At 42.5% G+C, this 14362-nt stretch overlaps 1 protein-coding gene across 3 annotated transcripts in view; it reads right to left on the reverse strand.

Moving 5' to 3' along the window:
• C2CD6 (C2 calcium dependent domain containing 6) overlaps positions 1–14362 on the reverse strand; it is a 37566-nt gene that overhangs the window by 21663 nt on the left and 1541 nt on the right. Inside the window, exons 1-9 of one of the 3 annotated variants that reach the window (XR_014556445.1) lie at positions 13479–13938; positions 11672–11758; positions 10325–10376; positions 9122–9261; positions 8174–8296; positions 6446–6490; positions 5131–5199; positions 3336–3427; positions 650–799 (exon numbers count right to left, since the gene is read on the reverse strand). Coding sequence is in view for 2 of the 3 variants with exons in the window: in XM_083703757.1 (XP_083559883.1) it covers positions 650–799; positions 3336–3427; positions 5131–5199; positions 6446–6490; positions 8174–8296; positions 9122–9261; positions 10325–10376; positions 11672–11758; positions 13479–13727 (1007 nt within the window). In the remaining variant the exon portion in view is untranslated. Of the gene's footprint in view, positions 1–649; positions 800–3335; positions 3428–5130; positions 5200–6445; positions 6491–8173; positions 8297–9121; positions 9262–10324; positions 10377–11658; positions 11759–13478; positions 14284–14362 lie in introns of those variants that run through there. The other 2 variants (XM_083703757.1, XM_083703758.1) reach the window with 2 other exon arrangements.

The raw sequence follows: 14362 nt of genomic DNA on the forward strand, positions 1-14362 counted from the left end.
AACGGGCTCTGGCCTGGTGGGATGCTCTGTCTCATGAGACCAGGGCCCTGCGGGATCTGATTTCTTTCCACAGGGCCTGTTCCACCTGGTCTTTGGCTCAGAATCAGTTTGATTCCCTCCCCCTCTTTCTTTTTCCTTTCTCCTCCTATGAAGAGGCTACATCCTAATGTTTTAATGTCGTATTTTAATCTTTTAAAATTGTATTTTAATCAACTTTTTTATTATTGGTTGTTAGCCGCCCTGAGCCTGGTCTTGGCTGGGGAGGGGGGGATATAAATAAAAATTTATTATCATTATTATGAACAGGGTTCAGCTTCTTGGATGGCAGCACCCATACCAAGATCGTTCCACTTTTGCATGGAGGGCTATTTCCAGAATGTAGTTCTGAGGGACCACTTATTTCACTCATTATAATGCACATGAATCTCTGACTTTTGTCTTCTGGGTTTCTGGGGGTTTTCCTGTTGTTATTCTGTCTCTCACAGCTACAATAAACCTACCATTAAAATTATGGACTTGTCATTTCTTTGTCAGAGGGCAAACGGGCAAATTTAGCAGGGGATCAAATACTTCCCCCCCTCTCACTGTATAGCAAATGTTAGATACATTAATATATACTTTAAAAAAAACCTGTTGCCTACGTCCTTGCCTTTCTCGGGGTGGCTGATGCAAAGCCTCCTGAAGGCTTTTGTAGTGCTCTGAAGGTTTTGGTTTCTCCAGATGAATCTTTGCCACTGAAACATTCAAGTCTGGAGATAAGAATGCAGGGTAATCCAAGCGAAGTGGCTTGATGGCATTGCTGGGGGGAGAGAAAAGAAAAACTAAGGCATTCAAATGTTGCCTATGGAGATAATCACAATGAAAATATTCCCTCCCTTCACCCTGCTACATGGGCTGCTACTCTGATGGTCACCATTGTTGCTGAAGTCCCCTATATTTGCAAGAAAAATAAGTTTTAATACAATTTTGATTCAGAAGTAAAAAATGTTAGTCCGCGACCAGAAGGAGGAGGAATATCAGGAAGAGTGGATTAAATTTAATGATTACTTAGTTAAATATGTTAAGTCAAATTAACTGAAAACAGCTTGCAGATACTTAATTGGCTTAGGATTTTATTTATGTTAAGTGATGAATTAATATGTTTAATTTCATAATGTGAAGATTCAAGGATGTTAATGTTTAAGTTAAATTTTATAAGAACTGTGATTTGGAAAACCGTTAAAAGGATATGCAATGAAATTCAATCAAGGGGAAGCGAGGAAGTCACTTAACAATGTTAATAATTTTCAATAAGGCTATGATTTATGTTTGTCTTATGTGTTTGTTTGTTTATAATGTTGTGAAAACCAATAATTTTTTGGGGGGAAAAACAGAAGTAAAAAATGTTAAGGAGGAGGGAAGGTTATTTGGGTTTATATATATCCTTTTTGTTTCAGCAAAGGAGCATATTAGGGTTCATGCTAAGGCAAGCTTTGGAACAGGCAAGAAGAAATTTTTTGCCTGAGTGCTCTGCAATTTGAAGATCACGGGTGTGTGGCTGAATCTATGCAATTCTCAACAGTCTGGGTACAGCATGGCTCATGGAGGGCAGGGAGCAGTTGCTCCTTTGACACTACCAGATTTGTGGAGGTCTGATGTCTCATGACTGCAGGTTAAAGTTAGACAGGAATTTCATTTCTTTGCTGACAAACATAACTTCATCCATTAAGCGCTGCTGCCAAATGCTGAAACAGGAAGCCAGGTAAGGACTTTTCAAAAAAGGTTTCTTTCACTGGACACAAGTGGGGAGTCTTGTGTGAAATATAAAACCTTGGGATGTGGCTATTCCCTCAGCCACCAACTGGAACCATATAAACCAGAACTTATACACAGCCCACCTGTTTATTGAGTATTCATCCTGATTTGTTAGCACAAAGTCTGTGAGGAGCCTAGACAACAACAGCTTTTTACTGAGCAGTCATTTTGATTTGTCTGTAGTGAGGTTATATGGCATTGCATCTAGCAAATGTTATCCTCACTTTCCACTGCATTTATCTGTATCACAAAGTCAGATTTTGGGGAGAAGGTTTGTTTTGAACAAGAACAAACTCTGCTTTAATCGCACAACCTTATCCACACTTACCTTTCCAGGCACAGTCTCCGCTGCAAAGTTCCATGTCCAAGTGCCCCCCCAATCTTTCCCTGTAAAAACCCCCTCTTTAAAGCTGAATCGGAGCAAACAACAATCCATGGAAAACCTGAATCACTGTTTGCTCCAATTCAGTTTAAAGAGCAGGGAGAAGCTCTTGTGGGGAAAGCTCTGGGGCAAAAACAAAAACACAGCGCTTGGACACAGAGTTTTAAAGTGTGGGCCTGTCCCTGGAAAGAGCAGGGCAAAAGGTAAAGGTGTACAAGCCCTTTGCTGATACACCACTCAAAAATAGCAACAGCCTGGAAGCGCCCATGGAAGAGTCTCTGAAGCTTGGCTGCTGCACACTGTGCTGTAACTTATGGGCTTAAATTGTTTTGCGAAGGCAGCGGGGGTGAGCTAAGGGCAGCATTTGGCAATGGGCAGTGGGCTTGCACTTACATGCACTGTCCCCCTTCACTCTTTCACACACAGATACAGACACACAGCAGCCAGAGGTAAGAGAGGGGAGGGAGCTGGGAAAAAAGAAAAGTGGGGCACAGGGGAAGCCTCTGTGGGCAAAATACACCAGCAGCCTTGCCCCACCTGTGGAGCAGATTATCCTGGTTTGGTGTAGTAATCTGGTAGTTTTCAGATGTAAGGTAAGTGTTCTAGAGTTAAGATTTTATGATAGACAAAGCTAGAATACATCAGAAATTTCCGTGGCAACATTCAGGTAAACCCTTGTTTCACACAGACTTTGGGGTTGCCTAGTGCTGCTAGTGTTTCGCCCAAGAACTGCACCCTCCCAAGTTCTCACATATACATAATGAAAGGAGAGTGTGTGAGACAGAATATTTATTGTGCTGTATCTGACCAAGTCATTCTCAAAGTAGATCCACTGATTTCAATGTATGACTTAGCTGGATACATCCCATTGGAATCCCATAACTTGAAATGGGAACTCATTTCCACCGTAAGATGTAAACAGACCCTCATATCTGCATACATCTAAAGCCATATGGGTGATATCCAGCTAAGTAATGTTCAAAGTAGGAACATTGAAATCAGTGGTCTTAAATCAATGGGTCTACTCTAAGTACGGCTAACATTAGATATCACCATGTGGGTCCGATTCTAAAACATATGACTGACTGTATGCATAGCATTATAAAACAGAGTCCATTACATATTGAAACAAATCTAGTTAGATGTCAAGAATTGTTGCCTTATTTTGTCTCTTCTGTCTTCAGGAGGGGGAACCCGCAGAAACATGGAATATGCCACAGCCTTTGCAGGATCCGCACCTGGCAGTTTTAGCTGCAAAACAAAGCCATTTATGGCAATCAATAAGAATGAATGCTGAGATAGCTAATAAAACATAGAATAAAGTGGTACTTCAGATTATGTTCCATGACCTCCAATAGACTCTCTACCCCCTGATTATGCATGGGAGACAGGCAAAGTTTCTATAGCTACTCATTGTCCGAAGTATTCTTGCAATTCTGTTCCTACTCACAGGGAGCTGTTATGGAATTGTAGACCCTTTTCATGGGTTATTATCTGGCTGTCTCTATGGGAGACAGAAATAATGGCAAGCGGGGAAGAGTAGACGTAGACTTCAACAGAGGCTTGAAAGGAGCTGAAAGTTCTGTCTCAAAAAGCAAGAGTGGCGTCCAGATAGGGGCTTAAATGGCAAACATGTCACTGAGATATTGCAACATGGTAAATGGCAAACTGGGTGGATTAAACTAAAAACCTTATCATATTTCCTCCAGAAAGGGTCAACCCAGATTAAATGGACTGTCATTTTGATGTCAATGGCGTCGTATAGATGCTGCAAAAGACATGCATGCATGAGGACCACTGACTTCTCAATAAATATACATCGGCTATACCCCAAATGCCATCATTCATCCATCCAGTCTGGGCATGATTAGCTCATTAGAGAAAGAAATCACCCCCCTTTAAGTGTCTGTGTACACTATTCATTTTGCTTTTCCAGTTTGTGACTAGTTGGGAATGAATTAGTCCCACCTTGATAGGACCTTTTATTGTTGAAAAACAGGTCTCATTTTCATCTCTGTTCTGTACAGTAAAATTATACTGCACTGCTAGGTCTCCTTGCCTCATTTTGTAATACACAATCAGAAGTTTGTTTAAAATAAGCAAACAAAAGACTTGGGCAGTGTGGCGTTTGCCTCCTAGGTGGGTCATAAGAAAAGGGTTAAAATGAGTGTGATGTGATTGGCCAGTGGAAACTGATAGGAAGAGTTAGGGATAGAGGGAGAGTTGTGTGAAAGTCAGTTGAGAGTTGGGAGTTGAAGAAGGAAGAGGGAGGTTAAGTCTGTGGGTTGGTCGAGTTGTGTGGTGAAAGGGTGAGAGGAATTGTTAGATGGAGTCAGATAGATAGTTGGAATAATCAGTTTGAAGTTGTTAGGAACGCATAGGACAGTTAAGGAACTAAGATTAAGAAACTGCCAAGGAAAATTAACTGAAACCATAAGCTTGTTCATGCCTATAAATAAACTTGATTATTTGTTAATGTTAACAACTGTCTGGACTCCGTGATTACCCGTGAGGAGAAACGGGTTGGTGGCAGCGAAGAAAGCAATCACAGTGGTGGCACGGGGTCAATAGACCGTCAAACGTCCGGGGGCCCTGTGTGATCGCCACAGGCAGTTTAGGTTAGAAAACATTTTTAAGAGGCAGAATGTTGGATAGCATAGACCTGATGGTGCTTCCTGAATTCACTCATTAATATGAGACTGAGGAGGAATCTTCCCTAGGATGTCTACTGAACCATCTGGAACTGTTTAAGGAATGGCAATCTTTAGCATGGCAAATCTCGTTTGCTCACTCTCTGCCTATAAAACACTACAAATAATATTCTGTGAGTTGACCTGTGGGCTGGAAAGTAATTTACAGTACATGGGCGGGGTGCTAGGCTTCATGATATTCTGGTCCCTTTCAGCCTTGTGATTCAAATTAAAATCATCTACTTCAGCAAAGAGAGACAAGACCTGATGTGAATATCCATATCCAAGACATCCATAGCAGAACATATATTCCACTTCTGCTGTGCAGAACACCTGTAGGTATAGAAATCCCTTCTTAGCATAACAATTCTCATTGCAAATTCAATTTAAAGTTATTTTATGGCAAACGATCACAGGTATAAGAAGAACAGAATTATTGAGTTTTTAAAAAAATCCATAGTAAGTCCTTCACTGAAACAGCAATTAAACAAAAAGGAAAACTTTGCAGAAATAGTAATAACAAGCTCAGTTCTGCATCCTTATAGCCAGGACCCAAAGAAAGAAGCTGCATTAATGTTGGTTTGGAAACTTTTGCATAAGCACCCGAGGAAGGAAAGGTGGAAGAAACAACAAGGGGATCATCTTATCCTGGACTTGGTCCCCACCAACAGGGAGGAACTGATCAGTGAAGTGGAAGTGCTGGGAACTTTGGGAGGAAGTGATCATATCTTCTTGGATTTCATTATACACAGACAAGGGAAGGCTGAGAGTAGTTGGGTATGCACTCTGAACTTTACAAAGGCTGATTTCAAAAAGGAACTACTGGGTGAGATCTCAGTGTCAGAAATACTCAAAGAGAAGGGAGTCCAAGATAGATGGGAGTTTCTGAAAGGTGAAATACTGCGCACAGCCCACAGAAAGCTAACCTCTAAAATGTAAGTGTTCAACAACGTGGTTTAAAAATATTGAACAACAGATTGTGACATTACTCCTTTTAAAATACATACGCAGTAAAAAATAAGGCTGTGACTATAATAGTATTCTTCATTTTCTTGCTGTCTCCGTGAGTTCCTGTGCTGCTGTTTACAATTATGAACACACCAGTAAAAGCAAAATAAGCACAAAAATTCATTACCAATAACCTCCTCTGCTTATAAACACAAAGCTTCTAATCAAGTCGGTCTCATGTTTACAGAGAAAAAAGGGCTACAGAAGAGTTTGGTCCCTTGGGTCTGAAATTTACTAGGTCACAAGAACATAGGAAGATGACTCATACTGAGTCAGACCATTGATCCATCTAGCTCAGTAATGTCTATTACACTGACTGGCAGCAAGTAATCCAGAGTGGTTTGAAACACAATCAGCAGAAACCTTGCGGCTTCGCTTTCAATTATCCAGATTTATAGACAGCAGCTCTAATCAAGTCTCTCTCTTTCCCTCTCACATATCCTCAGTGCAATGATTTGAAGCTTTCCCTCAATTACAAAGCTGCAGTTCAAATTAGACGAGGCACTTAAGATAGGTTGTGTGGGTTTTTTTACAACCATCGTGCAATATGCAATTAACAAAAATGTCTTACCATATTTCTGATTCTAAAAGCACATGTTTCAATGAAGGACTGTTTCTGAATGGGAGAGAAGAATACAAACAATTTGAGAGCTTCTCTACTGTTCACTACATAAAGACCATGAAACAAATCTTTGCATATTTTTTTTTTTGAATTTGCATTTTATTTATTTGTTAACATTCTTATACTACATTGGTAAACGTTGTCATATTACATTACAGGACTTACTATAATTTCCAACATGTATACAAAAATTATATACAAATTTTATATACCTAGAAAGAAAATGAAACAAAACAAAACAAAAAAGAACCAAGAGAAAAAACAAAAGATTCCCCCCCCAAATCATATACATACCAACACACTAGCCTTCCTGTCTATCCCGTTGTATATTCCTTTTTTACAAACGAATGTACTCTTATTATTGTATATTTCTTTACATTTTATCTAATACATTCCTATATCATTATGTGCTCTTAGTCTTTTTTCTCAACTCAGTCTCACTCCATCAATCAAATGCTAGCATAGACAGCAAACCTTTACTGTATTTTTGAACATATGTTTTATATCTATCCCACTTTTCCATAATTTTTTGATTTGAATTGCCTCTCAGGGTATTTGTTAACTGTGCCATTTCAGCAAATTCTTGTAGCTTGTAATGCCAGTCAGTGATTGTCGTGGCTTCTTGTTCCTTCCACCCCTTTGCCACCAAAGTCCGAGCTGCGGCTGTTGCATATAAGAATACCTCCCTAAAGGCCTTCGGGAAACAAATCTTTCCAAATGAAAGGCCACAGGTTTAGAAAAGAGTGCAATTGCCAGGTGTAATTCTGGATATTCTGATTATGAATCCACATTTGTAACTCAGATACACATAATGGTTGGACAGTGTTCTCGAAGCTACCAACATGTGTTTGACCAAACTGTGGGAGGCAGTGGAAGACAAGAATGCCTGGTGTGCTCTGGTCCAGGGGGTCACAAAGAGTCGGACACGACTAAACTACAAGACACATAAATGGTTGGTTTCCACAAACTGGTGCATATGCACAACCATGAGTGAGCTATCTGTTTGTTAAGTGTATAAAGAAGAGCCTAGCTGGATCAGACCAAAATTAGCCTTCTGTTTTCAAAAGCGGTCTTCTAGTGTTAAGCCTCCCCCTATTACTTGTACCAAGCATGCCTTATTCAGAGGTGTACCACTCCTCAATTTGGAGGCAATATTAAGTCTCCAAAAGTCACACTCTTCTGACGGTTCCATCATTGTAAGCATTTTGGCTTGCCAAACTGAATGATGCCTGCTCTCCTCACCCTGTGCACTATTCCAGAGGTTCTCCAGACCCACCTACCCAACCAATCTTCTTTGGGGAGTGCACTGTTGTGCAAGCAGACATCCTTGCATGGGCTTCTGCTGACAAGAATAATTAGCTGAATTCGGCCTTAAAGACTTGGATGTCCCAGCTAGAATTTTAGAACCTAAACTCTGGCAGCAAATGGGGAATGGAGAAGTGTAGTAATCTTGCACTGTGACCAAGTGACTGAAAGACTTAGCAAGAAGGAACCTTTATGCATTTGAATTTAAGGGAAAGTGTTACATAACTTATCAATTCTGATTATGTAAAACACCTAGCAGAGATTAATGTTTTTACAACAGGAATTAATATTTCATGCATATTTATGGTCCTCTTTTTCGAAGCATAACCTGTATAATCCACATATAAGAGAATCTCTTTTTGTTATACTCACTCGAATGACTTCATAAAGATGCATGTTTGCATTCCCATAGAGCCTTGGAAAGTCTTTTGGACCATCAAAGCCCACCAGCTCTAAAGTAATCCTATTCCTAGGATCACTTTTCTGCTTTGGAACCTGAAAAACAAAACATGGGGTAAACCTATTAACTTGAGTACAATTTACTCCTAAAAGAAGCTACAGGAAATGTAACCTATTTGCAACAGCCTTCGTAGTACAGGTATCACAGGAACCACCTCCAGAATAAAAACAGGAGTCCGCAAATTCTGGCTGACCTAGACAGTCCAGTCGAAAAATTTGCATGCCCATCTTTTCAGTCCCATCCTATTTATGTTGTGAAATAAAACAAACAAGATTATCTACTTAAGCTTCCAAGCTTCCCCTATGGAGTGGCCAAGAGAAGAGCACAGGACCGCTACACCTTTAATAGCTGTGCAGAAGGTACTTCAGAAGGTGGCGTTTCTTATGCAAGGCACACCTCCTGGAACTCCCTTTTCTGCACAACTAATAAAGCATGGGCTGGGCCATCCATGAGACAGAGTGAAACAACCACCTCTGGTAGCAGGATCTGCAGGGCAGCAGATCTGGCCTACAAGGAATGCATGACCTGCTGTTGCTGCCGCTGCACTCCCCACTTGTCCCCAGAGCAGATCTTCACTCCCCCCTTGTTCCCAATATAGATCTTTACCCCACCCATTCCTGATGTAAACCTTCACTCCCCGCTTCTTCCCTGGTGGGTGGGGAGGCGTCATTTTGTGGTTTGTCTCAGTTGCCAAAACATCTTGGGCCAGCCTTGAATAAAAGCACAAGAATCCTGACCTCCGTCACTTCCCCACACTTATGACCTCTCTGACATCACAGCAGTTCTATCAATAATAGCTACTAAGATTTTCAGACAGGTAGCTTTAAGAAGATGGAAGTACAAGAAAAGCAGAAACATACCTTCAGAGAAAAATATCTCACGTCTCCGAAAGTAATCGGAATTTGCTTCTTGCTTGGTCGGAAGACTTGGGGATTTGTGCATTTCATGATTTTATCAATGCTAATGCGAATCAGTAAGTAGGTGTCATGTTTAACATCAACTGAAAGAATCTCATGTTAAGGAAGCATAAATCTTTCTGGTGAGCAAGTGACCATAAAAGGAAGATGTGCATTGAGTAATAGTGCTAAGGAAAATTATGAGCAGCAAGTTACAACATCTAGTTAGCAGCTTGTATCTACAAGTCTCGTTGACAGCAATGGGAATAAATGTTAAAGCAGGTAACATATAGAGAGAGATCCATGTTCAGATTTCCCAGTGTTTGTATCTGTGGGGGCTCCAAATTTGACTGGAGCAGTGGTGCTGTGGGAGCGATTTCCTATGCATCATTTCCCTAGTTGTTTATTATTATTATTATTATTATTATTATTATTATTATTATTATCATTATTACTACTACTACTATTATAATTATTATCATCATCATCCTAATCATCAATACCCCGCCGATCTGGCATACCAGATGGAGCTGGTAGACAGCTGCCCTGGACACAGAATTGACCTGCACCTCCATGGACAGCTGTGAGTCCAAAATGACTCCCAGGCTGCACACCTGGTCCTTCAGGGGCACAGTTACCCCATTCAGGACTAGGGAGTCCTCCATACCCACCTGCCCCGTCCCCCCAAAACAGTACTTCTGTCTTGTCAGGATTCAACATCAATCTGTTAGCCGCCATCCATTCTTCAACTGCCTACAGATACTCACACAGGACCTTCACTGCCTTCACTGGTTCCAATTTAAAAGAGAGGTAGAGCTGGGTATCATCTGGATACTGATGAACACCCAGTCCAAACCCCAGCGGCTGCATGTAGATGTTAAAATGCTTGGGGGAGAAGAAGGAACCCTGAGACACCCCACAAGTGAGAGCCCAGGGGTCTGAGCACTCCAGGAGGAAGGAGCGGAACCACTGTATAACAGTGCCCCCAGCTCCTGTAGACAGTCCAGAAGGATGTCGTGGTCGATGGTATTAAATGCTGCTGAGAGATCCAGCAGAACTAGGATACAGCTTTCACCTTTGTCCCTAGCTCACCAGAGATCATCAAAGATCTAAATAGGCTTACCAGATGCTTCCCACTGCAGGGTTAATAGAACAGAAAAAGGATACACTTGGGGGTGAAATCTTTGCACTGCTTCACACTAACTGCCAACAAGCCATTCTATTAGAATATGAAATGTTATATTATGACTAAATTAACTTATTAAAACCACAACTTATAAAAAGCACATTGCAGTTACACACAAGCTTTAAGGTATAGGGCAAATTCCTGGAATTATCTACGGGTTTTTTCCTGAAATCAAATGCTTCAGTGTTCTGTGCATTTGGTGTATGTGATAAGATAAGCTCACTGATTTATGTTCCAACATGATGACAAGATAGAAGCATGCTCCTCTGCATATTTACTTGGAAGTATGTACCACTGTGTTCAGCAGGACTTAGTAAGCATAAGATTTCAGCCTTGGGATTTATGGAATTTTCAGGTACGTCAGACCTCATTTAGAACTGCAATTCATATTGAAATTTGGTGCATCAACATGTTTCTTGATATCTGTACGTACTTCCACGCTTAACAGAGAAAAAGATGGTCCTTCACATTAGGTGGTTTTATTCAACCATCATGTCCTTCTTAATTTGAGATACTAGTCTGTGCCACATCTCAATACTCTTGCCTTCTTTTCAGGCACCCCCCAATTTACATTCTGAGACAACGCATACATCAGTGAAATCACGTACCATATATTTGAAACACCACAGGAAAAAAACCACAAACACCCTGTTGTGCCACTTTTTGTGAAGTTTTTCGGTCACAAATATAGGCCCGTGTGCACAGTCGCACACATACCGAACATATGTAAATGGGGGAGTTGCATACACACACACACACACACACACACACTTTTTTTTTCATAAGAACAAATGCAGCCACGAAATGGAGGTGATTTTTCATGAGCACTAATGGAAGCTTTTTTCTAATGTCAGTTGTAGCATGAGGTGGTGGTGTACATCAGTTTTACTTTTTAAAACAACACCAAATGTGGCTAAGTTCTTTTTAGGTTCCAAGAAGCAGAAGAAAAATGTACTTGCTTGTGTTACCCATGTTGCTTACTTGTTCATACAATTTCCAGCCCAAGACTTGAAGCTCTATGCTAGGTTAACACTATGAGAATCACAATGAAGCACTACAAAGTTACACCAGTGCCTCTATAACTGCATCACAGGCATATACTGTATGCTAACCCAATGTATCTGAGACCAGGCTATTAGTATTTGTAAGAAGGTATTAACAGTCTAATGAAAGGAGAAAGTAAGGCAACTTCTCAAAGAAAATCTCATTCCCTAGCTTAGTCATCAAAACTTATTTGCAGTCTCATAGTAACTAACAGGTAAAGTATCTCCTGTAAAAAGGAAAATTCTATGGAAAAATAATAATGTGAACATACTTAATCTACGTACCACATCACCACAAGGAATTAAATTATGTACATCAAGGTACTGATTAACCGTTGATTCTTCAGATGCCTTCTGATTTCTCATTAACATCTATATAAAAATGGAAAATTAGGTTCTGCAATTAACTAGAAATAGTAGATACTGCAACCTGAAGCAACTTAGCTTTGCACATAATTTGAACATTTGATCTACATGGCATGTACCGGTAATTCATTTTGCCACATACTAAATTGAACGCCTGCAGTATGGCCAAAGACACTGACTCCTAAAATTTGAGTCACGTTAATCTAGCAGGTGGGCCGGCAGGACATCCAGAAGGGGTATGTGGATGAACTGACATAAAGGAACTAAAATGGGTTGGGAGTGGAATCTTTCCATTGCTCAACTAACTTCTCACACCTTTTGACTTAGAATGTATGCAATAGGGGCTTTGAGAGTAGTTCTTAAAGCAAAGTAAATATTAGGGCTCACAATCTGGACCTCATAGTTCTGGGGCTACACACTCAAGATCACAGGTCTATAGGCAAGGCCTCCATCTTCTGAACAGAGTGTAAATTCCGATGTACAAATATAGATTTAATTGGGAAGAGGAGTGACATTTATCCCAACGTGATTGTTATTCTAGTACTAGCTAGGAAGCTGAAATTAGGCACAAACAGCACCCAAATCAGACGCTGGGCTCCATCAAAGGAAAAAAATTGAAGGGAGGACATTTGCTTGGGGATCTGATGATAATCAAGGTACTTCCAAGCCACCCAAAAATCTGGGATTTGGCATGTACCATGGCACACTGTTTAGAAGAAACGTCTAAAAAGCGGGGACTTTTGCACCAGACAGACAAAATGAATTTACGTCATAATAGAAGCCAGCATTCTAGCACAGGCATAGCCAAGATGCAGAAAGGGTGGAATGCTGGACTATGGAAGTTCTGCTTCTCAAAAGCCCCATCCACACCTTCAAAATTATGTTGCTTGGATTTGAGAAGACGGGAGCAGGTACCAGCACACTGGCCCACCCCGTAACCTCAGCACATGGGTGCGAATCGACCTCTACACACGGACGGGTGTAGGCTCTTCCATGCGCCAGTTGCACATACAAAGCCTACATACGTAAAGAGCCCCTTTCTTATAGCATCGCCCGAGCTTGTGGAGTCGAGGGGTGCCAAGTTTCTCTCCCTTGCACCCCCTTCCCCAAAACCAGCGAATGCAAGTATTGGAAGACGTGAGCGCTCTGGTCTATGGTCTCTATGCCTGCGATCTGATGTAGAGAAAGGGGCTCTTTTCTGTAGGAACGGCGAGAATGTGTCCATTTCTTTACGAGAGCGGTACATTTCGAAATAAAGCTGCATCTGCATTTTGGGAGGCCTGGAGAAGACCGTAAGGCGGAAACGTCAGCATCAGCAGAGCCACGAAAGGATGGGCAGGATGCTGGCCAGGGGTCAAACCCAGCATCCCTAAAAGCAGGTATGGAGCCATGTTTCTCTTCCCAACTCCTTTGAAAACGCAGAGCTGGCTCGCCCGTGAGGCGAGGCGCCCACCTCACAAGGCAGGACTAGCAAATCTTTATCCCCACACTCCCTGGGTTCCTGAAGCACATCTCCCCTCAGGCCTCTTTCCCAGGTAGGAAGGCGGGCGCCATTTTGGGCTCTGCCTCAGGTGGCAAAATGTCTCTGAGGAGGAGGAAGAGGGCGACGAGGGAAGCCTGCCCCCATCCTCTCTGGCCTCAAGCCCCATGAAATGGCGCCCTGACTTCTTTGAGGACACTGCGCTCTGCACACGCTCAGGGGCACTTCTTCCCTGAGGAGTAGTACCATGAGGAGAGAGCGGGCCCTTTCCCCCTTGAACTTTTCGGCCGAGGGGGCTCCTTCGGCGCCGACGCTATCGCTCTGGCCGGGGCCGAGGCCTCGCAGGCGGAGGATCGTCGACAAGGAGGAGCGGGGCGCGACGCCGGCGGAGGGCGAGGCTTCGGCGCCGCCGGTGGAGGTGACGCTCGCGCGGGGGGCGGAGCTGGGCGGCGGCGGGGTGTCGTCGGCTGCCTTGCGGCCGAAGAGGCTCCGCATGGCGGCGGCTACGATGGCGGGTGGTGGCCTTGGTTCTTTCTCATCTCCCTCCGGTTGGGGAGGACGCGCCCGCCGGCAGCCCCGGCTTTGCTGCCGCCTTCTCCGTCGCCTTCTCCGGCGGCGCTTTCCCCCCTCAGGCGGCGTCACAATTTGGCTGCTCGGCGGCGGCCGCCTCACATAAAGGGGGCGCAGGAGACCCCACACCACCACCAGTAACGCCTCATAAAAAATGGGAAATTAATGGTACAGTAACAGGTTAGGATTAGCTTCTGAGAGCAGCACGGCGGCCAGCTGGGTACCACTGGGAAGCCCGCAAGCGGGGCGTTGTTCTTATTATTATCACTTTATTTGTACCCCGCCCTTTTTCCCAAACACGGCGGCTTACAGGTAAAATACAAATAGCCCAAACATTTTTTGGGAGGGGGACGACGACAGTGATTTAGAAACCAACTAAACATGAATCGAATTAGAACTATACATACAACAGTGCACACATACAAAAGGCCATTAAACACGAAATACATGCACACATAGGAAAGACAAACATGAATTAGAACTATATGCAACAATGCACACATACAAAAGACAAACGTGAATTATAACTATATACATACAACAATGCACATGTACAAAAG

Source organism: Podarcis gaigeae (genome assembly GCF_964106915.1).
Source record: "Podarcis gaigeae genome assembly, chromosome: 1".
NCBI classification, from domain to species: domain Eukaryota; kingdom Metazoa; phylum Chordata; class Lepidosauria; order Squamata; family Lacertidae; genus Podarcis; species Podarcis gaigeae.